General features: G+C 38.0%; 1 protein-coding gene across 1 annotated transcript in view; it reads left to right on the top strand.

Moving 5' to 3' along the window:
* The first annotated feature begins 526 nt into the window (after positions 1 to 526).
* Pot1 (protection of telomeres 1) overlaps positions 527 to 27,084 on the top strand; it is a 64,701-nt gene continuing 38,143 nt past the window's right edge. Inside the window, exons 1-4 of the mRNA XM_026788534.1 lie at positions 527 to 818; positions 4,768 to 4,834; positions 10,539 to 10,586; positions 14,434 to 14,548. Of these exons, the coding sequence (XP_026644335.1) occupies positions 10,578 to 10,586; positions 14,434 to 14,548 (124 nt within the window). The 5' untranslated portion in view covers positions 527 to 818; positions 4,768 to 4,834; positions 10,539 to 10,577. The remainder of the gene's footprint in view (positions 819 to 4,767; positions 4,835 to 10,538; positions 10,587 to 14,433; positions 14,549 to 27,084) is intronic.

The following is a 27,084-nucleotide window of genomic DNA, read 5'->3' as shown; positions in this document are numbered from 1 at the left end:
AACATAACCTGAAAACAACATAAATGCCCCCCAAACTGCTGGAAAACAAACAACATTGTCATTCTCGTGTATTTTCATCCTCGCAAAAGTTGTATTTGAATGATTAACACAGAAGGTAAATAAACGCCTTTGCCTGAAGGGCTGCTAGTGAACAGAATGGAATCTGGAACCAATGCCTGGTTTGGAGCAGGGTTCTGTTGGCTACAGGATTTCGGAATCTTGTCTGCAGTTACGAGCCGAGCCTTTAACGACTGAGCCACCTCTCCAGCCCAGGATTTAAGAATTTTACAAGCTCGTCTCGCTCCCGCTGGAGGCAGGAGTTGTCTCCTTTGAGGGACCCGGAAATAGGAGAGAGGCGTGCAAAGGGGAGCGGCGAGAAGCCTGGGTGGCTGTGACCGACGGTGCGCAGCTTTACCACCGCGCACGCCTTCTCGCTGCTTGCAAGACCCTGGCAAGCTGCAGGGCCGTCCTAGCGGAGTACGCATGCGTGCGACCGGCAGCGGGCGCGCGCCTGACGTCACGTGCGCGTCGGTCCACGAGCCTTCTAGTTTCCCGGGTGTTTTGCTGGTGAGCTCGAGAAGGTTTGGAGTTCGTGGTGGGTAGGAGCGGGTCCGGCCCTGGATAAATAGAACGAGGGCTGTTTCGTTCAACATTTGGTGCAGTTTTGCAGAAACTCCGTTACGTACGGTTAAAGTGTGAGGCGAACGCTATCGGGCGGGAGTGGATACATCCCGGGTACCAGCCCTCAGGCATTTGTCTCAGAGGTTAGCGATCTCAGTGAGTGGCGCAGGCAAGAACTCCGAGAAGGAAGAGGCAAGGTACACTGCACAGTTTGACATCAGTTCTCATTTCACCCAGGATGTTTACGAGTTCGAAGAAGGAGACAACCAATACCCCTTGAAGTTAAGGAGCTTTTGGTGCAGCGTGCTTACACAATATTTTAATCGCCAAAGGAAGTAAAAAGCAAAATCCACGCTTAACTCCCCCGCTCTCCCCCAACCCCATGTCTGGAAATTGTAAAGTATGGTGATGAAGTAGTGGACCTAACGAATCTTAAAACTGGCTTTTAGAAGTACTTCAAATACAAAAGCGGTGGAAAGTAATTGCATTTCAGCTCCTTAGAAGCATGCTGTCTGTTGGGAACTGCGATAAAGTTATAAAGTATATAACCAAACACTGCAAACTAACATATTAAAGAAAAATAAGAGAAACTCAAAGCAAATTATCAGCCATACTTTCGGTAAAACCGTGTTGTGTGTGTGTGTGTGTGTGGTGTCCTCAGCAGCAAGTGGTTAGCTTCCCTAGTTGAGTTTTCATTGGACATCATTGTGAAAAAGGACTGTTATCCCACTTGAATTAATAAAGGAAGTCAAAGGATACCAGGAGGAAGTCTAGCCACTGATAGACTACACAAAGTAGGTTTCAGAGCTCAATCGCCAGATTGTAATCATAGCAATGTGTATCTAGCTAAGAACGTTATTAACTCAGAATACATTTTCCTCCTAAGAGGAATGCTCATTTTATATTAAGCATCTTTGTGAGAGACTGACTTTTTTATTTTTACAATTACAATGGCGACCAACTATTTCATAATTTTCCTGCATTTATTGTTTTGTGAAACACTAGAGTATGTTTCTAAGGTACGAAGATAAATAGATCTAGTCACCATACTAAAAGTAATCTCTAGTTCTGATTAACAATAAGTATAGCATTATGATATGTACACATGAGGTAATTTTTGGTTTGATATATTAGATTGAGAAAGCTGAACTGGGATTTTCAAGGTGACGGTTTATTTTATTTAACTTTCCTTTTGAATAAGAGCAGTCGTGTCGATGCCCAGAAATTTGGATGCTAACAGTAAAGATGTGTTAGTTTCATAGTTGATATTAGCAGGAGAAAGACATGACCACTCTGCTTCCTGCACAAAGAATATGTGGTATGGAGAAAGCTTAGAGAGAGAAAATCTAATTAGGCAACGACAGGAACGTAGGGAAGAGTTGATAATGCTTTGAATAATTGCTAGAAAGGATAGGAAAAAATTAGTGATCTAATAAATGGTAAAAACTTAGTATTTTTCTGTTGTGTGGCATATTAGGTGCTGTGTGTGTTAATTCAATCATTACAAAGATTTGTGACATTGTTACTTTTACGCCTTTTCTGTATAGATGAAGAAACCACATTGCAGAAAGGTTAGGTAATATTCCTGAGATCAGGAAAGCAAATGGTAGAGATGACATGGAAATCTAGTTTTGTTTCAGACTTGATGAGATACATTCCAGAAAATTAGAATATATGGGCAATGAGTTCAGGAACCTTAACTGTTTTAAATACCCATCCATGCTAGGGAAGAGAAGAGGAGACACATATTTAAGCCCTGAGTTCAAGTCTGAATATTAGAGAGGTCTCTGGTGTGGATCCATCTTGACCTTCCTCGAACTGTAGATTTGGACCCTACTCCTGTTTGTCTTTCCAAATAGGAGTGGAAGGCGTTTGGGATTTGTTTTTGTTTTTGTTTTCTGGCCATGATGAGTCTTTCCCAAATTCACAAACTTGCTACTCAAATCCTCAAATTGTTAGACTCTTTTTCTGAACGGAGGTAAGGGAAAAGAGTCACACTAGGTTCCTGCTTTTCCTCTAGTAACTGCTGCTGCTGTCCTCTTTCAAGTTTGTGAAGAAGAGTATGCCAATGACTGAATCCCTTTGGTTAGCAACTCTGAAGTCACTGTCCATTTGTAAAGTCCCTCCCTAGCCTTTACAGTCCGTTAAAAATGTGTAATGAATTTTCTCACAGGTTTTAGACAGTGTCTGACTTTGCTTTGCATAAACAAGTGCTTGCCTCTCCTGTCACTGATGAATCTCCTTCCTCATCTCTCTGATAGTTTATTGCCCTGTGCTTCCTCTCATAGGTCAAAAAGAAGTTTGACATTTGCAGGAGTCCATTTATTTGATGTTACTCTTTCTGGCATTTTAGCTCTAAATCATTGTACATTATCATATACCCTTAGTTTATGCCTGTAGTTCTACAATGACTCTTTTATGGATAAGATTGGTGTGGTTTCTGACTCATCAGTAAAGTTGGAGCTTTGCTAGTTATATTTAAGTCTGAAATATTGATGTGAGAGGTATTAGGAGTCTGAAATATTGATGTGAGAGGTATTAGGGGACCTTCTTTTAAACATTATTCAATAAATAAAAGTAGGTATCAGTGTGGATATTTACTAAGAATCCATGATATATATGTCATTAAAAATAAGAGCCAAAAGAAATTTTGAAAACTGGCGATGAAACATCTTGATTGTATTTTGAATAAATAACATTTTTTAAGTTGACAGAATTGTTATTAGTGAACTGTAACAAAAACTAAATTGCACTTGTGTCTTGGTGTTTTGATTTGACCAGACTACCCTACTTTATGAATTTATCATTTCACATTTGGAAGTTTTTTCTTTGTTAAATTGTCACTTTTTTTAAACACAAACTTTGTTTTTGTTGTTGTTGTTAAGAAGCGATAGTATTACAGAATAAAACAAAACTTAGAAGAATTGATTTACTTATCATTCTTTGTATCTGAACTAAAAGAATTGTTTAACAAATTTAATTATGAATGGTATTGATTTTAGGCCCTCTAATTTTCTCAGGTAAATGATAATATTTATGTGACCACAGTGTATGGACTTCCTCAAAGAATGGTCTAAATGGGCATCAGAAAGATTCTCTAAAGATTAATTAGACTTATTTATGAATAGAGTAGCTTTACAACCTGGAAAGCATACCATACCTCTGTGAGTATCTAGTGAGAACTGGGCCAGTGCCCAGTTTGAAAGGCAAATAAGTCTGCTTGCTGAAGATATTTTGAGCCCTATCCTTGGCGGTAGATATTAGTAGTAAAGGTTACATAGTCTAGGGTTGCATAGGGTGTGTGTGTGTGTGTGTGTGTGTGTGTGTGTGTGTGTGTGTACACGCTAGTGGAGATCTTTCTTTATGATTTTAAGATAGTAACTCTCAGGTAGTTTTTTTGTTTTGTTTTGTTATTATTTATTTATTTATTAAAGATTTCTGTCTCCTCCCCACCACCGCCTCCTATTTTCCTCCCCCTCCCCCAATCAACTCCCCCTCCCTCATCAGCCCAAAGAGCAGTCAGGGTTCCCTGCCCTGTGCGAAGTCCAAGGACCACCCACCTCCTTCCAGGTCTAGTAAGGTGAGCATCCAAACAGCCTAGGCTCCCACAAAGCCAGTACATGCAGTAGGATCAAAACCCAGTGCCATTGTTCTTGACTTCTCAGCAGTCCTCATTGTCCACTATGTTCAGCAAGTCTGGTTTTATCCCATGCTTTTTCAGACCCAGTCCAGCTGGCCTTGGTGAGCTCCCGATAGATCATCCCCATTGTCTCAGTGTGTGGGTGCACCCCTCCCGGTCCTGAGTTCCTTGCTGTGCTCTCTCTTTCTGCTCCTTATTTGGACCTTGGGGTTTCAGTCCAGTGCTCCAATGTGGGACTCTGTCTCTGTCTCCTTTCATCACCTGATGAAGGTTAATATCCAGGAGGATGACTATATGTTTTTCTTTGGGTTCACCTTTTTATTTAGCTTCTCTAGGATCAGGTAGTCTTATGAAGGAACCGTTTTCAGAATCTCCAAGTTTCTGTGTGTGTTTTGCTAGTGGTGTTGTAACTCCATAAATTCTAATGCGTTAAAATCTATTCTAACTTTTGCTTACATATTGTTAAAAACTGTCTTCTTTGCTAACTTCTTTTATTTTCCTTTCAGGGAAAGCTCAGTCATTTTTTAATGTCTTGTGGAAGTAAAGCAGCTGTTCTGAAGATAAGACTTTAAGGTACGTAGTGTAAGCATGCTTCGTTTCTTCTTACCACTTGCTTACACTCTAGAAATACATCCCTTTATATACTTATGTTTCATGTGAACACACGAGTGATTTTTAATTGGTAATACATTTACAGTAATGAGGTCAGACAGTATCTATATGAGGAAATCTTTCCCTTTGACAAGGATTGTTATAGTGGCCTCCTCCTACCTCTCATTTCTTTTGCTTTTTTTTAAATTTTTTTTTATTTTTTATTTATTTATTTATTAAAGATTTCTCCCTCCTCCCCGCCACCACCTCCCATTTTCCTCCCCCTCCCCCAATTAACTCCCCCTCCCTCATCAGCCTGAAGAGCAATCAGGGTTCCCTGCCCTGTGGGAAGTCCAAGGACCGCCCACCTCCATCCAGGTTTAGTAAGTTGAGCATCCAAACTGCCTAGGCTCCCCCAAAGCCAGTATGTGCAGTAGGATCAAAACCCAGTGCCATTTTTCTTGAGTTCTCAGTATTCCTCATTATCCGCTGTGTTCAGCGAGTCGGGTTTTATCCCATGCTTTTTCAGACCCAGTCCAGCTGGCCTTGGTGCGTTCCCGATAGAACATCCCCATTGTCTCAGTGTGTGGGTGCACCCCTCACGGTCCTGAGTTCCTTGCTGTGCTCTATCTCCTTCTGTTCCTGATTTGGACCTTGGGATTTCAGTCCGGTGCTCCAATGTGGGACTCTGTCTCTGTCTCCTTTCATAGCCTGATGAAGGTTAATATCCAGGAGGATGCCAGATGTTTTTCTTTGAGTTCACCTTCTTATTTAGCTTCTCTAGATTCATGAATTATAGCCTCAATGTCCTTTATTTATGGCTAGAAACCAATTATGAGTGAGTACATCCCATGTTTCTCTTTTTGGGTCTGGCTTACCTCACTCAGGATAGTGTTTTCTATTTCCATCCATTTGCATGCAAAATTCAAGAAGCCATTGTTTTTTACTGCTGAGTAATACTCTAATATGTATATATTCCATACTTTCTTCATCCATTCTTCCATTGAAGGGCATCTAGGTTGTTTCCAGGTTTTGGCTATTACAAATAATGCTGCTATGAACATAGTTGAGCATATACTTTTGTTGTATGATAGGGCCTCTCTTGGGTATATTCCCAAGAGTGGTATTGCTGGGTCCAGGGGTAGGTTGATCCTGAATTTCCTGAGAAACTGCCACACTGCTTTCCAAAGTGGTTGCCCAAGTTTGCATTTTCACCAGCAATGGATGAGTGTACCCCTTTCTCCACAACCTCTCCAGCAAAGGCTATCACTTTCAGGGATCATTTCTATAGTTCGTTACCTCTCATTTCTTTACCTTTGCATGAGACCCCTTTACTCTTTTTTAAGCTTGCCTTCAGCATACTACTTTACAAAGAAAAGTACACTTGTAGTTAGTATCTAATCCAGAAAGGTATTTGGGTGACTTCCATACATACCATCATCAGTATACTATATTTTTGATATTTTAAATGTATGTTATTTAAAGTTGTGTAGTGTAACATAGTTTATGACAGATGACCAGGACCACGAGGAACCGTTTTTGTTGTGATAATGACTGTCTTCCAAAGTCCCAGCCAATGTCATAGTTAATGAAGTGAAACTTTAACCTTCTCTGAGATGAGGAATATAACTGGGATATTATTCTGCTTCTTATCCTGGGAGCCTGTGTTGTGTATTAAAGACAGAGAGAAAAAAAGATGTACAGACCAGAAAAAGAACCACTGTAACTGTTGTTTGGGACAGATGACTCTGTTTTTATGAAAGCAGTTCTGTGGAAAATTAGAAAATTAAGTAAATTTCCCAGAGTGTTAGTAGTAAGTCATCCATCCTTTCAAATTACTTTATCAGGAAATATATCTGCTTTTAAAATTGTCCTCTGTCAGACTGAGCAAATGGCTTCACATCTTGATTCACTGATAGTTCCTTTTTTGTTTGTTTGTTTTTTTTTTTTTCTTTTTTGGAGGCAGAGTTCTTCTGTGTAGCTTTGGAGCCTGTCCTGGAATTCACTCTATAGAACAGGCTGGCTTTGAACTCACTGCCTCCCAAATGCACCGATAAAGGTGTGTGCCATACAGCTGATAGTTTCTTCTTAATGGGAAGTTGCGTTTTGGTTAACCTTGAGTGCCGATCACCAGTTCCCTTATTTTACTCTGTTAATATGTACTTCACCTTGATTGATTTTTTTTTTTTCCTGTTAAAACAACTGTTTTTGGTTTTGGTTCTCTCACAGTTGCTACAGGTGTTTGCTGCTACATTACCAAGACTATTAGTGTGAAACTTTGCTACAACACCTGTATAAGAATGCAGTTCTCCTGAGAAAGATTGTCAGTGGCCCATCTTCTTCGTGGTCTGAATAGCTTGGAGAATGATTATGGCTGTCATAAATGTTTGTGAACATTTGAAGTGTGCCCCAGTAAAGCCAGTTGTGCCTGGCAACATTTTTATAGGAGAAATGTTGACAGTAAATGTTGTCACTTCAACTTGAGGTCTGGCTCCTCGCATTTTTACCTGTTTTGCTTTGAGGGACCTTTTGGCAGTTTTTGTTTCTAAAGGAAGCTGTTCTTTTCATGTAAGTAAATATCTGGTGTAAAGTTGGTCTTTGTTGTATTTGAGTGTGATAAGATTGGTAGTGATACCTCATTTCTAGCTTTTGTCATCATAATTTGTTCTTGGTCATTTCTGGCTCGAGGTCTATTTGATATATTGCAAGTGTCAGCTTTTTATGTCATCAACTTGCTGTATTTCTTATTTTATCACAGTACTTTCTTCTGTGCTAATCTCTAAACTCTGCTCAGTATACCCTTAACTTCTACTCCAGCTTCCAGCCCAAAGGTTCTGCAGTGTCTTCACACCTCCTTTTTGTGTAGTGTTTTCCTCTGCTTTGATAAGTTTAATTGATATCCTTCCTGCTAGTTTTCTTGCCTGTCTTTTCTGGAATTTTTGACTTTTCTGTTCTAAACTTTTGATTTTTTTTTAATTTATGTATATGGATATTTTGCCTGCATGTATGCCTGTGCACCACATGTGTGCCTGGTACTCTCAGAGACTAGAAGAGGGTGTCAGGTGTCCTGGTAGTTGTGAGCCACCATGTGAGTGCTAGGAATCCAACCCAGGTCCTGTGGCAGAGAAACCGGTGCTCTTAACCTTTTAATGATGGAGCCATATCTCCAGCCCACTTTTCTGTTTTAGTTCAAACTTGGAACTTTATTCAGGTCATGCACATGCTTTTCTACCGAACTACAATTCAAACCCTTCCTGCCTCTTCAAGGTTTTTTCCCTAGGTCTCTTGGATTTCATTATGTGAGTCTTAGCTGGGACGTACTAACCACTCTGGTGGAAGCTTCTCCCCACTTCTTGGAAATGCCCTCAAAGACTTCTCCAGAGGCATGTTATTGAATGGGCCCCAGATCCAGTCAACCTGATAATCAAGGTCAACAATCACAGTTACTGGCTACATTATTTCATCTTTTGAGTATTCAACTCATTTGAGTGCTATGTATTATTTTGAGGCAAATTTATGAACTATGTAATGTAAGCTGTCTTTCAGGATGCAGAATGGTCTCCAAATATTATATGTACATATGTATATGTTTATGCCACAAGACCATTAGGCAATGTAAATATTTACCTCAATTTTTAAAAGATTCAGTTGTATCTGTGGCTTCATTAGCTCCACATGGCTAATGGTACCATAAGGTGAAGAGGCCAGTAGAGAACATTGGATCCTTTAAGAACTTGAATTTCAGGTGGTTGTGAGCTAATGTGGGTACTGGGAACTGAACTGGGGTCCTGTAAGAGCAACAAGCTGCACTCTCTCCATCTCTTTCTCCTGTTTATTTTAAGAAAAATATCAAACATAATGTCTCCATTAATATATGGCTTTCTAATTTTTCAGGTGTATGCACAGACACAATTTCATTATTACAATGTAAATAATTTAACAATAGTGTCTGTGTATGATCACATTTCAAGTGAGACCATTCCTGTAGTTATCTAATAAATTCTTTTTCAGTTCATTTTCTTTTACCATAGTGGTGTCTCCACTAGGACACCCTGTGGAGGTTTGTAGTAACTGAAGGACTACCCTACATGCTAGAAACTAACGCTGCATGGTGGCACCAGCGGGGGATGTATGATTATCTTGGCGTATGTGTTGTGGTTGGTAAAGAACGTGCTTTTCAGTTTGTGAGTCAGCAGAAATGCCTATGGTAACATCTGGTTTCTGAATGTTCTGAATTTTCTAAAATGCCGAGTATATATTTTTCCAGTCTTTTTCTAGGTTAAGTAAATATTTGAGTGAAAATCAGCTGTACTTTGATATTATATGTTCCCTATAAATTTTGTTATTTTTGTATTTCTTTATATATATTTATATTTAAAAATGTTTTCAATGACATAGTAAATATAAGTTACTGGGGTTTTGTATTTAAGTGTATAAAAACAGGTGCAGTATGTATGTGTGTGTGTGTGTGTACATTAGAATTTAGAACTGACACATCTGTTAGTTAAGACAATTGAAAATATTTGGCTAAAATCTTACTTTCATTTAAATTAGACTAAAATCTTGTTTTCATTTAAATTATCATATATTGCTCCAAGGTCTGGCAAAAGCGAACTATTTTTTACTTTGTGTGAAAATTACTTATTTGGGAGTATTTATTTTCCTCCTTAAGTCCCCATATATGCTAGAGAGAAGTAAAAGCTTCGGTAAGAAGGAACGTGTATGGATTTAGCTGTAAAGCACTGCGGTTACCTGGCATTGTCTAGTCATGTTGTGTGGTTTAGGATAATATTTCTGAAAGTCTGGGGTGAAATGCTTAGTCTGAATTGTTTTAGTTTGTTGTGGAGGCTGAAACATTCTTATTGAATTGAATTCCGCAACCAAATGACAATAGATGGATTAGGAGGAAATAAAAATGGTAACAGTGCTCATGCATGATAAAAATGCCACACATAAAGCCCAGAGCTTGAGGCTTGCCCTTTTCTCCTTCAGCGTCACTAGTACCCCACTAAAACTGTCCATAGCACAAGCCACTTATTCTGAGGGATAGAAAACACACAGTTAGTGCAGTGTTGGATTGTTAGCCTCTTCCTCTGTGGTGAGTATAATATTGACTAACGACGTTGCCCTCAGGAGATTTGAGAGGGTCAATTCCTTTTTTAAAAAACCGAATTTTCTTTTGATATCTGTAATTTTTTTTTTTTTTTTTTTTCGAGACAGGGTGTCTCTGTGGCTTTGGAGCCTGTCCTGGAACTAGCTCTGTAGACCAGGCTGGTCTCGAACTCACAGAGATCCGCCTGCCTCTGTCTCCCGAGTGCTGGGATTAAAGGCGTGCGCCACCACTGCCCAGCTATCTGTAATATTTTTTAAGAAGATTTTTGATTAAGGGAATTTTCATTTGATCTTATATCTGTAATATTTTTTAAGAAGATTTTTGATTAAGGGAATTTATGTGGGTAGGGGTACGTGCACCTGAGTGTAGGGCCTGTGGAGACTACAGCAGTGTTTTGAGTCCCCTGGAACTGAAGGTACAGGTGGTAGTAAGTGCCCGACATGGGTCATGGGAACCAAACTTTATACCATATAGAGAACTGGAGTATCAATAAATGTATAGTTAACTGCATTTGAAAATCTGGGGTCCATTGGGAGTCACATATGTACAAACGGGTCTCTGTTTTGTTTTCAGGTTTTTAATAAATGTCTAAGAGGATTTTCCACAGAAGCAATGTCTTTGGTAAGATGATAGTTAATATACGATGATACATACACATTTATGCATCTACTTCATATTTTCTCCTACTTTATAATTTGATTTTAAATTAGCCTACTTTATAGTCACATTTTACAATTAGTGCCAATCCAATTAAAAACATTTTTATATGATGATGGTACATTATAGTTTTGTATTTGTCTAACAATATTTGGTTATTTTTGCCTATATTATCTACTAATATCTCTATATAAGCTGTGTACGTTTAAGGAAATGGAAGCAAACCATCTCTTACTTTATGATGACACGCAATTTTTGTTAGTTTAAATCACAAGCAAATTTATTTCTTTTATGCTTTTGTCAGCTTGTATTAAAGCAGGTTCTTGTTTGCTGAGTTGTGATTTAACAAACTCTATAAATAAAAGAGATTTTTATATCTACACTTTTTTTTAACAATTTTTTATTTGTAGAATTTTTGGTATGTAAAGGAAGGTTCCCCCTTTTTATGTGTTGGATACTTACAGCTAAATGAAACTGGAAAGAAGGCAATACATTGATAAAGTTTAATATAATGTGTATATTCTTCCTATGTTATTATTTATTTGTTTCTTTGTATGGAGTTATGTACACCACTTACTTGCATGCAGGTGTCCACAGATGCCAGAAGGCATTGGATTTCCTGGACCTGGAGTTCCAGATGTTTGTGAGCTACCTTGTATAGGTGCTAGAAACCAAATCTTAGTCCTCTGCAAGAGCAGTGGTCTGTACTCACTGTGTGTGCACCCGGGAAGTACACGTAGATGCCAGCAGCTGATGGTCGGATGTCTTCTATCTCTGTTTACCATGTGTTCTGAAGCAGGATATCTCACTGAAAACCAGAGTTTCCTAGCTCTAGTCTAGCTCACCAGCTTGTTCCTGTGTCCTCTGTCTCTGCCTCCAGATTGTTGTGATTAAAGGTGGCCCGCCAAATCCAACTAGTGTTTATGTGTGTGTCCCAGTCCTCATATATGTGTGGTGTGTCTTCCGCTTCATCTACTGAACCATCTCCCCAGCCCTGCTAGATACATTTGCATCCTTCAGGCATAATTGTCTTGATTTTTATCCTCAGCTGTAGATTATATTTCATTTACCCCATGTTTTATAGTTGGGCTTTTTTTTGTTTGAGGAGAGATTGTTATGTTGCTGTTTGTTTCTTTGGAGGTTTTGGTTGATTCTGGGAATTAAACCCAAACTCTTGTCAGTGACAGTCAACATCGTCTGAGGTACATGCTCAGTCCTGAGTAGTCTCAGTCTCTGCCCCACTGTGTGATAAGCTTTGTCTTAAGCTATCAAGACATAATAGAGGCCTTTATGTCTTTGTGAAGCATAGATAGGTGACCTGTATGCGGAAGGGTTTTGGAAGCTGTTATCAAATTATCTGTAGTGTATTAAGTCCTGTAGCTTTTTAGTATGTTTTAGTATCTTAGGGTAAGTCATTTTCTACATTTATGTTGTCTAATGCTACAGCAGCTGGACATGAGAGGCTATCAAAATAAAAAATGTATAGCTAACTCTTGGCATGTGCTGTAATCCCAGCATGGTAGAACTCAATGAAGTAGGAGGGTCACATCCTGAATCTCAAAAGAAGACTCTGTCTCAAATCATAAAAGGAAAATTCAATTCATAGCCACACTGGTTATATTTAAATCTTCTATTTGCAATTAATACTGGCTAGAGCGGTCCCCTAATCACACAAGGTCCTACTGCGCAGGATTATTCTAGTCCTTTTAGGATTATTCATCAAGCAATAAAGTACCACAGTAGGCCCTGTCATAAAAAGATGCTTTAAATACTGCATTCCTATTGGCACAGATGTTTGGCACTTTTTTATATATATATATATATATATATATATATATATATATATATATATATATATCTAGTTATTTATCTATTATGTATACAATATTCTGTCTGTGTGTGTGGCCAGAAGAGGGCATCAGACCCCATTACAGACGGTTGTGAGCCACCATGTGGTTGCTGGGAATTGAACTCAGGACCTTTGGAAGAGCAGACAATGCTCTTAACCTCTGAGCCATCTCTCCAGCCCCAGATATTTGACACTTTTGCATCAGCTTGTCAGACTATTTTCAGATCCCTGATAAAACATACTATCCAAGTGCCTGTAAGCACTGTGACTTTGTGGATTTTGTTCATGTTACATGTTACCACTTATCACTGATACTCATTTATTTATCTTCCCTTTACCTAACCTTATTAACTAACTCCTAACAAAGTTAGACTCCTAACTTTGTCTCAAGTTCAAAGTGATTTGGATACCCCCTACCCCTTGTAGTCTTGTTTTAGGCCATCATTCTTTACTGTCAGCAAGGGAAACAAATTGCTACTCAGGTTTGGCTTATTTGGAAGTATTATGTTAATTTGTTTATGATGTTCACAGATAATTCCCATTCAAGGGTACATTAACCTGACTCGAAGAGAATGACTGTGAAGAAAAACCAGTTAACTTATTTATATCGAAAAGAATAGCAGCTATATAAATTTATAGTAACTAATTTTCATGGGAAGGCCAATGAATAATTAAGAAGGTTTTTTGTTTTGTTTGTTTCTCATTTTCTGTTTTGAACGAGTGAGCAGTTATGCAGGTATTGTTTGGTCTTCCTAAGCTGTGCTGGCCTTTTCTTTCTTCTCAGTGTCAGCGGCATCCTTGTCAAGGCAGGATACTGGGTCGAGTTATTTTGATGGCTTCATTTGACAGCCCAAATCTTCTCTTTATTCCTTTTGCTGAGCATTATTCTATCATAATTAATAAGCTGCACTCTTCTAGAATGTATATTAAAGACTGATTAAATTGCAAAGCCCTTCTTTGTGCCTAAGAATCAGCTTCCTTAGAAAGAAGCAAGAATTCATCTCTGTTTGAGATTTATAGAGCCATTTTCAGATAGGCATGCTAAGTTTATTTCTCCATGGGGGCAGGAATAAATGGGATACTGAAAATTTACATGTTAATTAAGTGATTCTGTTAGCATGAGATACAGCCTTACATGATAGTTTCTTTTCTCTTCTTATTGTTGTGAATTGCCTCATTCAATTGATTTCTGAATCAGAACTTATTTTTTAAGTTTAAGTAATGAGTGAAACCTATAAATTAAATGGGTGTAGGGGGAGATGATTTTCTATGATAAGTTTTGAAGTGATAATTTAAAAACTAGAGCCAAAATCACATTTTTTCGAATTTTTTCGGCCAAATTGTAGTATAAATTTCATTTTTGAGTTTTATCTCTTTGCCATATAGGGAAGAAATAATTGAATGGTAGCTGGAATGATTTAATACCATTCGCAAGAACCCTTGCGAATGCGCTTGAGAGTAGCCAAGACAGAAACATTGCTGTGATTTCACAAGGTCCAGAATCCGTATTGACAGCACACAACTCTCGTGGCCTGATACCTTCCTACACCTCGTCCTTGTCCTCATGAGATTTCTCTGAGAGCTTTAACACTGATGGTGTACATATTGAAAAGTGTTTCCTGTATTGCTTCAGTTTATACACCAACTTTTGATATTTTAATTGATTTTAAACTTTTCTTGCTGAAGAAGTATAATTAAAATTTAAACTGCCTATACTTTTATAGGCTTATGTGTTAATTTTTCTACTTATGAACAAACTATTTCAAGAAATGTAGTTGATTTCTGTAGTAACTTGGAAGTAGTTTCTTTTTATTTTTTAACTTTTCTTTTTGTGTTTTAAACTCCTCTTTAGGATCAACCTTTTCAAATGAAATGATATATACTTGCTAACTTACAGATATCACCATAATATTCTAAAAGGTAGATACTTAGTGATATAATTGCTGTCTTTTCTTTCTTTAGGTTCCAGTAACTCCCTATACATACACACCCCTGAATCTACTTAAAGAAGGTGCAATTGTCAATGTCTATGGTGTTGTGAAATTCTTTAAGCCTCCATATCTCAGTAGAGGAACTGGTAGGTATCTGGATACGTGGTGTATTGTGACCAAGAGCTGAATTATTGATCTCAGCAACACAACTCAGGACAAGTGCAATCCTGGTTTTTAATTGTCAAACAATACTGATGAATAATATTCTTTGGCCATTTAATTTGCGAAGTGAATGTGGTCTTTAGATTCCAGGGTCTTATTTGAAACAATGTGAGTACAGTTTTAAAGAAGCTAAAAGATAAGAAAGTATAGAATGGGTTGATGAGGGTGAGCATGGTCACAGCGCTATGTCAGCACATCGGTCACCCTCCAGCCTGGTATGGACATGAAAGGCTCTCAGCAGAGCAAAGCTAGCCACCACACAGGTTAATGGACGCACAGCGGAGAATATGCCAGGCCCGATCCGATAAAGGCGTGCCAGGAAGAGAAGGGAAAGCAGAGAATGTTTAAATAATTGAAGTGAGTTTTTGTTTTGTTTTTGTTTTTTTAGAGACAAGATTTCTCTGTAGCTTTGGAGCCTGTTCTGGAGCTTGCTCTGTAGACCAGGCTGGCTTTGAACCTCAAACTCACGAGATCTGCTTGTCTCTGCCTCCTGAGTGCTGGGATTAAAAGTGTGTGTACCCACCACTCAGCTTGAAGTTAAATATTTGTAAGCTTAAAATAGATTGCTGTATTTTAAAGTATATTACATGTTAACCACAAAGAAAAGATCTGTGAGAAATATACCTACAATATAAAATAATAAATAATAATGATGATAATAAAAGCTTATCATTATGAAAGCTCAATGCAGATTATGTAGAAGAAATTATCACAACTTTAAAAACAATAAGTATGCAGCTCTTAGCTAACATAATACCTTTCAGTGAAAAAGACAAAGCTTGCCCTCAGAAATGAGAAAATTACAAGTGTGGCCTTTTTTTGATACTGTGTTCAACATAGTGTTGTGAGTCATATCCAAAGCAGTTGTGAGAAGGAAGTAAAATAAATGGCCAATTGGGAAAGAAGAAATAAATCTGTATTTTTAAAGAACATTATCCTATGAATAATTAACTACTACACAAAACAATTGCTTTGAGAAGTAATAAATAAGTTCAGAAAAGGCACAAGATCAAACGTAATAGTATAGAAGCATACCAGTGATGAGCAATTTCAAAGGGTAACAAAAAGAGAACTCAGTTTATAATAGCATCTATAGTGTGAACAGTACAGAATATTGTTGGAATCAGAGTTGACACAGACAGATGCAATGATGTCCTGTGTCCTGGATAGGAAGGCTTAATAGTCTTCAAAAGTTTATAGCCTTTTTTTTAATAGGAAAAGAAAAATCAATGTTAAAACATATAGAGGGCCCCAGATAGTGAGGAACAGTCTGCAGGAAGAAAATGTGAAATTTTATGATGCTCTAATTTCCTAAACATATTACAAGCCTACAGTCATTAAAACAGTATAGTCCTAGCAGGAAAACATCTATATTTTAGTGGAATAAAATTGAAATACTGGAAATAAAAACTCGTGGGTGTTGTGTCAAGAACATACAGTATTGAAAGGATGGTCTCTTCAACTAGTAGTACCGGGAAAACTGGATTCCATATTCCAAGGGGAAACAAAGTCAGGTATTTAAATACCTGACATGATAATAAACATGATGTCTTTTATATGATACCGAAGGAATCCATCACAAAAAAAGAGTCCTGTGGCAAAGCACCAAGCTGTAGACTTCCAAGCAGCTGAATGAACTGGCCAGTGCGGTAAAAGACAGCCTATAGAATGGGAGAGACTACCCATTTGTCTCTTAAGGATTCGTCTCAAATGTTTAGGAACTCTTACATCTCAACCGGAAGAAATAAAACAAAAACAAGCTTAAGGGTTAGGTCAAGGACTTGGATAGACAGTTCTTCAAAGAAGAGAGAGCAGTCAGAACCTGAAAAAACATGGTGATAGGCATTAGGGAATGAAATCAACCATCCACGGCTGCCACCTTACACCCCTTAAAGACACCATTACTAAAACAGCAAACAAATGTTGGTGTGGCTACGAAGAAAGTGGACTGTCATACCCTGCTGTGCTGCTGTGCAGCCCTCATGAGGATAAACTTTCTCAAAGGTGGAAATGCCTTATGAGCCAGCAATCACTTGTAGATGTTTATCTAGGTAAATTGAAATCAGGATCATACAGGAATACTCATATTCTCACTGCTCACTGCAGTGTCACTCACAATAGACAAGTTGTAGAATCAGCCAAAATGCTCATCAGGGGATGAGCAGATAAAGAAAACCACATTTCCTTGCAGTAAGGAAATCCACAGCGGTGTCAACTGAAGTGCGTCAGTAAGAGGCTGAATGCCATGTTCCACTTCCTGTGCTGGATATAAACAGTCTTGCACAGAGTGGAAGGCAGAGTGGCTGTTGCCAGGAGATAAAGGAAGTAGGAAATCGATATTTGCTGTTTAGTGACTGTGGTGGTATTTTGTTTGTGTTTTAACAAATAAAGCTTGCCTGAAGATCAGAGTGCAGAGCTAGCCACAGTAGTTAGCCATAGAGACCAGGTAATAGTGGTACATACCTTTAATCCCAACACTCAGGAAGACAGACATATGAACCTCTGTGAGTTCAAGGCCACCCTGGGCTACATGAAATTGAATCACTTTTTTAAAAGAGAAACAGAGTCAAGTGTTGGTTGCTCACACCTTTAATCCCAGCACTAAGGAGGTGGAGGTGGAAAGTGATATGGCTAAGCGAAGAGAGGAATAGAAGGTGGGAGGAGACAGGAGTTCAGGATTCAGTCTGAGGTTTTGTAGAAATGGCATTCAGTCTGAAGACTCTGACTTGCAGAGACAGGATACCCCATTCAGTCTGAGGATTTCATAGAGGTAAGAACTAGTGGCTGGCCGCTCTGCTTCTCTCATCTTTCAACTTTAACCCCCTAAAACTTGACTTTGGGTTTTTATTTAGTATTTAATAAAACTAATTAGGACTGTATTACAAGGGACTGTACATTTTCAGTTATACAGTGTTAAAAAAATAAAAAGGATATAGGGATCCATTGTGCTGTATTCTAAAATTTTGTTTAATTGGTAGACCTTATGTTATGGGATTTTATTCCTATCACCCAAAAAAATATTAGATGATTAAAAGATTGGGATTTAAAACTACATCAGTTTTCATCTCAAGAAAGTATGATCTATAAATTGTATGACAATGTAACTCTTTAAACAGATTTATAAAAAGGGGTGTATCAGAAACCATTAATTTAGTTTTTTTCATAAGACAATAAAAAACACATTTTACCTGTTTAATCCAGTTCAAGTAAACTGAACACTTATTAGTGTATTTTACCTGTTCTAAAATGCTATAGTTTATTAAGGTCACTGTGTTAAGTATCCTTTTCGTTTTTGGTGGGAAGCCATATTTCAGACATGTTGAAAACATTAAGCAGTGTATATTATTGATTAAAATATAAAATATTGTTTACATACTGCATCCTAGAAGCTGTGATCACGTTGGGAGCAAAGAGATGTCCTCATTGAACTGATGATTCAAGATATATTCAAAAATATAAATGTTTGCATTTTTGCAAGTTTTATAATTTTTACAATTACAAAAATTGTATCATAGAGCAATTAGCTGAGAGTGAGCTCATGAGTGTGCTGAATCGAGGAGAAATTGATTTTCATATTTTACTAATGTACAGTTTGTTTTAGAGGTCAATGAAACAGTAAGCTGAAACAGATAAAGTTTGATGTAAAATTTCCTAAACATTTTCATTTCTACTTGTCCACCCCTGAGCCCACATCCATCCTCCATGTCATACCCTTAGGAGCCTTCACATCGGTGGTAATGGCCTCTTTCCATCCTTTGTCCGAATACTGTGTGTAATGAACACCGTGACCCTCTTGCTCTCTATCACTCGTAGTCCCAGAGTCTGACTGCCAGGCTTATCCATCTAACTTGGTAGAAGATGCAATCGTAAGCCTTTACATTTGACGTGTTAATTTTTATCATGGAACATTTTTAAATAAGGCGATCAGAGCATGCATAATTTTTAGAAGCAATTAAAAATGTCAATGTAAAATTAAAATGTTGTTTAAAAACACTGATGACAGTATATATTTAGTTTCTAGGTAGTATAATCATGCTTCTTTCTGATCATATTAAATCATGAATAAAAAGGAATGCCATGGGGAAATATAGTTATTTAGTATGTATGCTTATGCTTCATATTTCTATCAGATATGTGTAGTTGAATCCAGAACCTTAGTAAAAAGTTCATGGCTAGTAATGAACCATCTGTTATTATAGGGATGATATGTTTCTGTGTTTCTTCTGAGACACCAAATAAAAACGAATGCCATCAGTTTTATCTGAACAGTCACTGAAACTTTAAGATCCATCTTTCAGACATAACATGATGTCTTCAGCACGACAGGGAGTGAAGCTTTAAGACTGTCCATCCTGTAGTTTCAGTTACAGCGGCATCTTTGTTTCTGTTGAGAGAGCTCATCCTTCAACAGAATTAAGTGCAGCAATGGATGTCACGCAAATCACACTGATATTTAAGTACACCAAAGGGTCAACTCAGTGACTGTTACCACAGAAAAGTACTGGAATAAGTGTGGATGTACATACAGTCCACAGCTGTCTTATTTAAAGCAGTATGGTGGCACAGTACAGAGACACAATGTCAGTAACATCTGGATCAGTGGTTCTCAACCCATGGGTTGCCACCCCTTAGGGGTCAGAAAACCTTCTCACAGTGTTAGAATATCAGATATCCTGCAAATCAGATATTTGCTTTATGATTCATACAGTAGCAAAATTAGTTATGAAGTTGCAAGGAACTAATTTTATGGTTGGCATTCACCACAACCTGAGGAACTGTATTAAAGGGTCTCAGCATTAGGAAGGTTGAGAACCAGTGGTCTAGATGTATATATGACCAGATAGGGGAATTACCTTCATGTAGCTCAGATTTTGAATTTGTACAATATTATATGTGACAAACTAGAATTTTTCTTAAATTTATTTTAAAAATGTTAAATTAGTTATAGAGATGGAAGGTGTGATTTGGCTTCTTTACTAAATGATGAAAAAATAATACTTTTCCTTGCATCCTGAATACTGAAAATTATAAACCAGGTGGTGGTGGCATACATATTTAATCCCAGCACCATTGATGCAGAAGCAGGCAGAACTCTGTGCGTTTGTGGCCAGCATGGTCTATAAGAGCTAGTTCCAAGACAGCCAGAGCTACACAGAAAAACCCTGTCTCAATAAATAAATAAATAAATAAATAAATAAACAAACAAACAGGAAAAAATTATATATGGCCCCTAGTGTACTATCATTTCCCATTATGGCCTTTATCTGGTAGCAGATGCATTGTTTATCAAGCTTTATATTAAGTCATGGTAGAGTTATAACTTTTATTCCATCAGAGGTTGATCAGTTCTATTAGTAAAAGGACATACAATATTAAAACTACTAATTCATAATAGTAATATAATATCTTTATTGTGTATGTATACATGTTGTTCAAGTGTGTTCCCTTTCATGTGTGTGTGAGTGCATATACATAGAAACCAGTGAACAACTTCCGGTGGTGTTCCTCAGGAACTGTCTACCCCATCTATTTTGTTTTGCTTTAATTTGAGACAGGGTCTCTTAATGGCTTGGAACTTGGGTGCCTGACCCTGAGCCCCTGGGATCTTTGTCTTCTGTCTCCTCAGCACAGGGATTATAGATGTCAACACACATGGTTTGGTTTGTTTGTTTTTGCTTTACTGTTTGCCTTTTACCATGGGCCCTGGAAATAAAAGTGAGTCTTGATGCTGACTCACCAAGCACTTTGCTGACTGAGCCATCTCCCTTTCTCCATTTGGATTCCTAAGATGTCTTTTAACATTAACCTGACTCAGGGGTGTCATATGACCTGTTTGAGATAGGAAGGATTTGGGAGACTGTTACAGCAGTGATTCCCTCAATAACTCTATGGTTCTGCTTCTTTAATGTAGATAATGGAGTCTATCTTGGAACTTGCTCTATAGACCAGGCTGGCTTCGAACTCACAGAGATCCACCTGCCTCTGCCTCCTGAGTGCTTGCTGGGATTAAAGGCGTGTGTCAACATCATCTAGCTTAATGTTGTAGTTTTTCTATGAGGATCATTATAAAGACCTAACATACTTTTGTGGAATGAATATGTGTGTGTGTGTGTGTGTGTGTGTGTGTGTGTGTGTGTGTGTGTGTGTATGTGTATATAGTTTGTGTGTGTGAACATGGTAAACTGAGCTGTTCAGATTGTATGGGTTGCATATGTCACCAGCTGTGATAAATGATTGAGGCATTATAGTTGACAGTCTTTCTTTAAATGACAATTTGCCAGTTTTGTGTGTTACTAATGGATACTTTCCTATTACTTTCGAGAACAAAATGATTTCTCAAGAACCATTATTAGGTTAACAGTTGCCTTGCTGTCCATCTGTAATTGGCCTGCTACCTCAACAGAATTCTCCTTTGCCACCTTCTCTTTACTACTTTGAAAAGATAGGACATTTTCTCCTTATTTTTTTTTTAAGTTTCATTATTTCTAGTGGTGTCTTATATATTAGTGGATTATCTCTTCAATGATGTTTTGCTTAGCTATTGTGTACATTTTAGTTTTTCCTGTTGATGGTGCCCCACATGATATAGTTAATAGCTCTGATCAGCAGCTTTTTGTTGTTGTTCTTGTTTGGTTTTAAAATTTTAACCATTCAAGTTTTTAAAAATGTAGGCTTACTGTTTCCATTAGATTCATTAAACATACACACACACACATACACACACACACACACACACGTGCACACATTGCTTTTATTGTAGTAAATGGTATGAGATGAACTAATGTTTTGTTAATAACTGCCTTGTTTTAAAATCATTTGTTAAATAAAACAGTGTTTGGAAGATTATATATGGTGATTTGATCAGGACGAGTGATTTATTTTTAATAGGTGAAGGAATACAAGCATAATATCATATCAAACCATTCTTTTTATTTAGAGCCTCATTCCTGTGCTCACCTATAAATCCAGAGACACACATTGTCCTTCTGCAGGTTCTGGACATAGACTCAGTGATAATCTACGTGACCTTTAGCTCTTGCTTTTGTAGGAGATAAGGATTCTGAGGTCCGTCTGTGTTGTAGAATGGATCAGTGTTGTGAGAGTATGGAGAAGGGTGCGTACACCAGAGCACATGTGTGGAAGACAGAGGACAGTGTACTGAGTTGGTTTCCTTCTTCCTCGAAAAAAAGCCGGGCGATGGTGGCGCGCGCCTTTAATCCCAGCACTCGGGAGGCAGAGGCAGGCGGATCTCTGTGAGTTTAAGACCAGCCTGGTCTACAGAGCTAGTTCCAGGACAGGCTCCAAAGCCACAGAGAAACCCTGTCTGGAAAAACCAAAAAAAAAAGAAACAGACTTAGGTCATCAGGCTTTGGCAGCAGACATCTTTCATGCCGAGCCTTCTCACTGCCAGCTCTTTTTTGTTTGTTTGCTTGCTTGCTTTTTCCTGTGTATCCACTGTCCGGTTAACTTAAAAAGTTACTGTTTTCTTCATTCAAAGATTTTTGTACTTAAAAGAAACAGTACTGGTCTTAGTGTAGCTGTCCATAGGTTTGATACGTGTGCCATCTGTACCCTCTGGTTGTCTATTACATCGTGTAAAATATGATGAGTTTAACTGCTCAACGCAGAGTCTCCATCTTGAGACAAATTTGTCACTATGTCATAGTGCTTAGAATAGTGAGGTATTTACACACCCCTTCTAGCTTCTATGTCCCCTTGCAGTATAATTAAAATATGAAGGGAGATTATATGACCACATAGCAGAACGGTGAAAGAGAATGCTCTTTTATACATTACATAGTAAATTTGCTGGTAAAAGGACAATTACCACATACAGTGGGTTCTTTAGCAAATTAATTTCCTCCCAAACTTTCACTTGATTTTTTTCTATAATAAACTTGTCAGTTGTTGGTTGATCGCCACTGAAATACAGCATTTAAAAAAACAGTATTTTAGTTAAAAAGGAAATGGAAATGCATTTGTGGAGGAATCGCTCATGGGTTCTGTAATTTATGTATGCTTGCTTCTTTGATTAAAGACCTTCTTAGGTAAGCTATCATTGTTCTCTTGCAATAAAACTCCAAGGCAATTCACACTTAGTCATGCTGAGGAAATTGAGTGAATTACTCAAGATTACTGAATAAAGAGCTTAATTCATCATTTGTTATCTTTTCAGATTTATGTCAAGTTATGCAAAATAGTACCAAAGTTTAAAACTAGTTAAATACCTTCTCATCAGTTTGAATCTGAAGGACTCCTGAAAGATTTAAGCATATACACGTGTGTATATGTCCAGGCATATTTGTACTGTGTATTGTTTAGGGAAAGGATGCTAATACAATGTTCTTTCTGCTCTCTTTATCTTTCCTTCTGATGCCAGGTATCAAGGCAGCAGACTATTAAATTACCTTTAATCCTGTGTTTACATTTGTGAAAAATTGAAAAATAACAACAGAACCAAGAAAATATGTGTATATATGTATATATGCATATATATAAATGCTTCTTATATATGCATATATATATATATACACACACACATTATTCCTATTAATTTGTTTTGTTGTTTTGTTTGGTGAGTCACTTCCTTGGAGCAATTATCAAAGTCTGTGAAGGCAGGCTCCTTGCTGGTCTTATCTGGTACACTTAGTATTCAGTTAGAAGTTTGATATTAGATCTTTTCGGCCCTTGATTAGCTTTTTGCTCCACCAGTATTGCTTTATTTTATGTCGCTGACATTTTAATTTACTTTTTGAATAAGGTTAAATGGTTGTGTTGTTCTACCCTCATTTCTTCTAGAGACTTCCTTTATATTCATAGTGAATTTTCTTTTCTGTGAGGTTAAGAGCTAACTAAAAGCAGTTAATTGAGACACCAGTGAAGACTGAATGACATTTCTTTGTAGTCTTTAAGTCTGAGCCTTCAGACTTGTGTGCCAATTCTGATACGATTGGCACTGTTTCTTGGCAGGATATTTTTAGATAGTAGATTTATCTTCATAAGGCTAATGTCTTAATTGCTAGGACAAAACACCATGACTAAGCAACCTGGGGAGGAAAGGGTTTAGTTAACTTATGCTTCCATAGCATTGTTAATCATCAAAGGCAGTCAGGGCAGGAGCTCAAACAGGGTAGGAAACCGAAGGCAGAAGCTGATGTAGAGCCATGGAGTAGTGCTGCCTACTGGCTGCTCAGCCTTTTTCTTATGGAACCCATGACCACCAATCCAGGGATGGAACACAAGCACAGACTTAAGGATGACAAAGGAATGTCATTCAGTTTTCAGTGGTGGCCCCTCCCCTGTGAATCACTAATTGTGAAATGCCCTGCAGATTTGCATACCTCCTGATCTTATGAAGACATTTCCTTCTTTTTCTTTTGTCACGTTTTTTTCTTTTGTCTTTTATTGATTCTTTGTGGATTTCACATCATGCATTTCCATCCCACTTATTTTCCATCTCCATGCATCTGCCCTCAACCCTTAAAACCTTCCCCCAAAAAGCAAAGCAAAATTTAAAAGAAAAGCCAAAAAAATAAAAAAAAGAAGAAGATTCCCATCATGGAAGCTATAGTGTGACCTGTTAAGTCAAACAGTTTACCGTTTAGTCCATTAATCTTTACTTGCAAGTAGTCATTCCCATGAGTCATTAGTCTGGTTTGAGGTCTCTGGCTTCTACCATACTATCAATAATGGAATCTCTTTGGGCCTCCTCTTGGATATCCTGTTGTTTTCCTGGGTTGTAAGGATCCTAAAGTTGTGGATCTGTAGGTTTGTCTCCTTCACATGTTCCAATAGTTCATAGATGAGGTGAGTGTTGGGGTGGGCTAACTCATAGCCCCGGTTCTGATCCTGGGTGTAGGTGGAATTTCTCTGTCCCATCAGTGAGCTCTGTCCCTAATAACCACACAGAGGCTTATTATTAATTATAAATATTCAGTGGATAGCTAATTAGCTGTTACATCTTAAATTAACCCATATTTCTTATCTATATTCTACCACATGGTTCTACCTTTTTCAGCACAGCTTCTTACTCTGTTTGGATGGCAGCTCTCATGACCCGCCCTCCTTCCCAGCTTTCTCTCAGTTGGACCCTCGTGCCTAACCTCTTGTTGCCTACCTGTTGACCGGTCAGGTCTTTTATTAATCCAGTCAAAAGACTCCTTGGCAAAGACACATCTTCACAGTGTACAAAAAGATTATTCTGTAGTACCTGAGTGGTAGCTGCATTGGTCAGCTCACCCTCCTTGACACTTCCTGGATGAGCTCTCCAGCACTGCTTTGGCTAGCTCACCCAGTCCAGCCTGCAGGAAGGAACAGAATCCGTTCTCCTGCTCTCAGGTCCTTAGAACTTGTTGCAGTGGAGGCATTTTCTTGGCAATGTTGGATTCCTTGGGTTGCGATTTTCCTTCTATTACTTTCTGTAGGGCTGGATTTGTGGCTATGTATTGTTTACATTTGTTCTTATCCTGGAATGCCTTGTTTTCTCCATTGATAGTGAATGATAGCTTGGCTGGGTAGGGAGACCTTTTCTTAATCGAGGTTCCTTCCTCTCAGATGATTTTAGTTTGTATCAAGTTATCATAAAACCATCTAGTGCAGACAGATTGTAGGATCATATGTAGGTGGGTTTGCAGGGAAAGTGTCATGAGGAGCAAAGGTAAAAGTCCTGTTGGTGTTGCGGCTGCCACTCCTTCCAAGTACTTAGGTAACACTTTTAATTATTAATTTTTATTTTTGTTGTACAGGTGTTTTTTGCCTGAATATGAATTTGTCTACCTGCTGGCCACTGAGGCCAGTAGAAGGTGTCAGATCCCCTGGGGTTGGTGTTACAGATGGTTATTATTAGCCTTTATGTATGGGGCTCACCCAAAGCAGGGAGCCATCTCTTTAACCCCCTTTTAAATATTTTATTAATACTTATTAATCACATATATATGTGTGGATATGTTCATGTGGTTTTCATTGTCTCCAAAGGTTACAGGTGTCAGAACTGGAGTTAGAGGCCTCTGTGAGCAATATGACTTGGGTACCAGGAATTGAACTGGGGTACTCTGGGAAGAGGAGTATGCTCTCTTTCCACTGAGCCTTCTCTCCATCACTACTCACGTGGTAATTAACATGTCAGGTACATATAGTACCTATGTACTTGTAACAACAATCCTTTGTTTTGAATACCTTTTTTCCTGTTTGTTTGCTTTTCTTCAATACAGGGTCTCACTATGTGGCCCTGGATGTCCTAGAACTCAGTATGTAGATCAGGCTGGTATTGCATTCGCAAAAATTCTCCTGCCTCTGCCTTCCCAGGGGTGAAACTAAAGGTATATACCATTAGGTTTGGTTCTTTGGATACCTTTATTAACCTATTTTCTATAAAAGAAAATTGAGGCACAGCAACCAGTAAGAGATTTTCAGTGTCTTCTCCAGGTTCAGAGAGGGAGCAATTTTACAATTGTCATATTCTTTCTATAAGTAAGAACATGAATTAGTTTTATGAATTCTGTGAACTGAGAAGACTTAATGGTAAATCTAATAGCCTGTCTGTGTTTATGTTTTCTCACCAAAATGTGTCTGCTTCCTGAATGTTGGTTCTTCAGGAGTTTTTTGTATGCAGTCACCACCCTGAAAAAATATTCACTGTATTCTCTTAGAACATAAATATGTCATGCATGCACGTGTAGCTTTTTTTAGTTATACATAAGGCATATGCACAGAGCTAAGGCATTCAAATCAGAAACTCCTTTAAGCGTTCTCTTGTTTATAAAACCTTATAATGAATACTCTATCATTCTTTCACATCTAGAAATTGATCAGTGTCCCTGTTCTTCTATGTAAAGGAAAGGGATTTGTACAGCTTCATCTTTTTATAAGCCATATAGCTTAATTAACATTGTGTAAGTAGCTAAATATGAAAGCAGTATTTATACCAACTAAGGTCAATGCCTTGGTAAGGTAATAAGCAAGCAACAGGCCATGTCTTTCCTGTGGACCACCATGCCAACAGCTTTCTCCTGCACTCATCATTTCTATCAAGCCCTGGGTAGGTAGCCTTGCATTTAGTAACCTACATCTTCTTTGTATTTCCTATAGAATTTCACTTTTTTCAGATATCCCCATGAGCCCCCTTTGTTGATTCTTACTCTTTTTTTCTTATATTAACTTATGAATTATAGCGATATGCAGTATTCATATCCTAAGAATGAATTAATAGAGTCTGTGACGATGTTCTTGATTATAAATTTATAGGTAGAATGCCATAGTCTTTTACAGTGAATTTACTATATTTCCTATTTCCTGTCAGATTCATGAAATAATAAATACTACAATACCATTGAGATGCAGTATAATTTACCCAGCTAAAAGAGTTTTGACTGTGAGTTCGAGGCCAGCCTGGTCTACCAAGGGAGTTCCAGGACAGGCTCCAAAGCTACAGAGAAACCCTGTCTCGAAAAACCAAAAAAAA

This window comes from Microtus ochrogaster, unplaced genomic scaffold (assembly GCF_000317375.1).
Source record: "Microtus ochrogaster isolate Prairie Vole_2 unplaced genomic scaffold, MicOch1.0 UNK4, whole genome shotgun sequence".
In the NCBI taxonomy this organism is placed as follows: domain Eukaryota; kingdom Metazoa; phylum Chordata; class Mammalia; order Rodentia; family Cricetidae; genus Microtus; species Microtus ochrogaster.
Note: the sequence above shows the minus strand (reverse complement) of the source record. Positions and strands in the feature narration are given on the sequence as shown.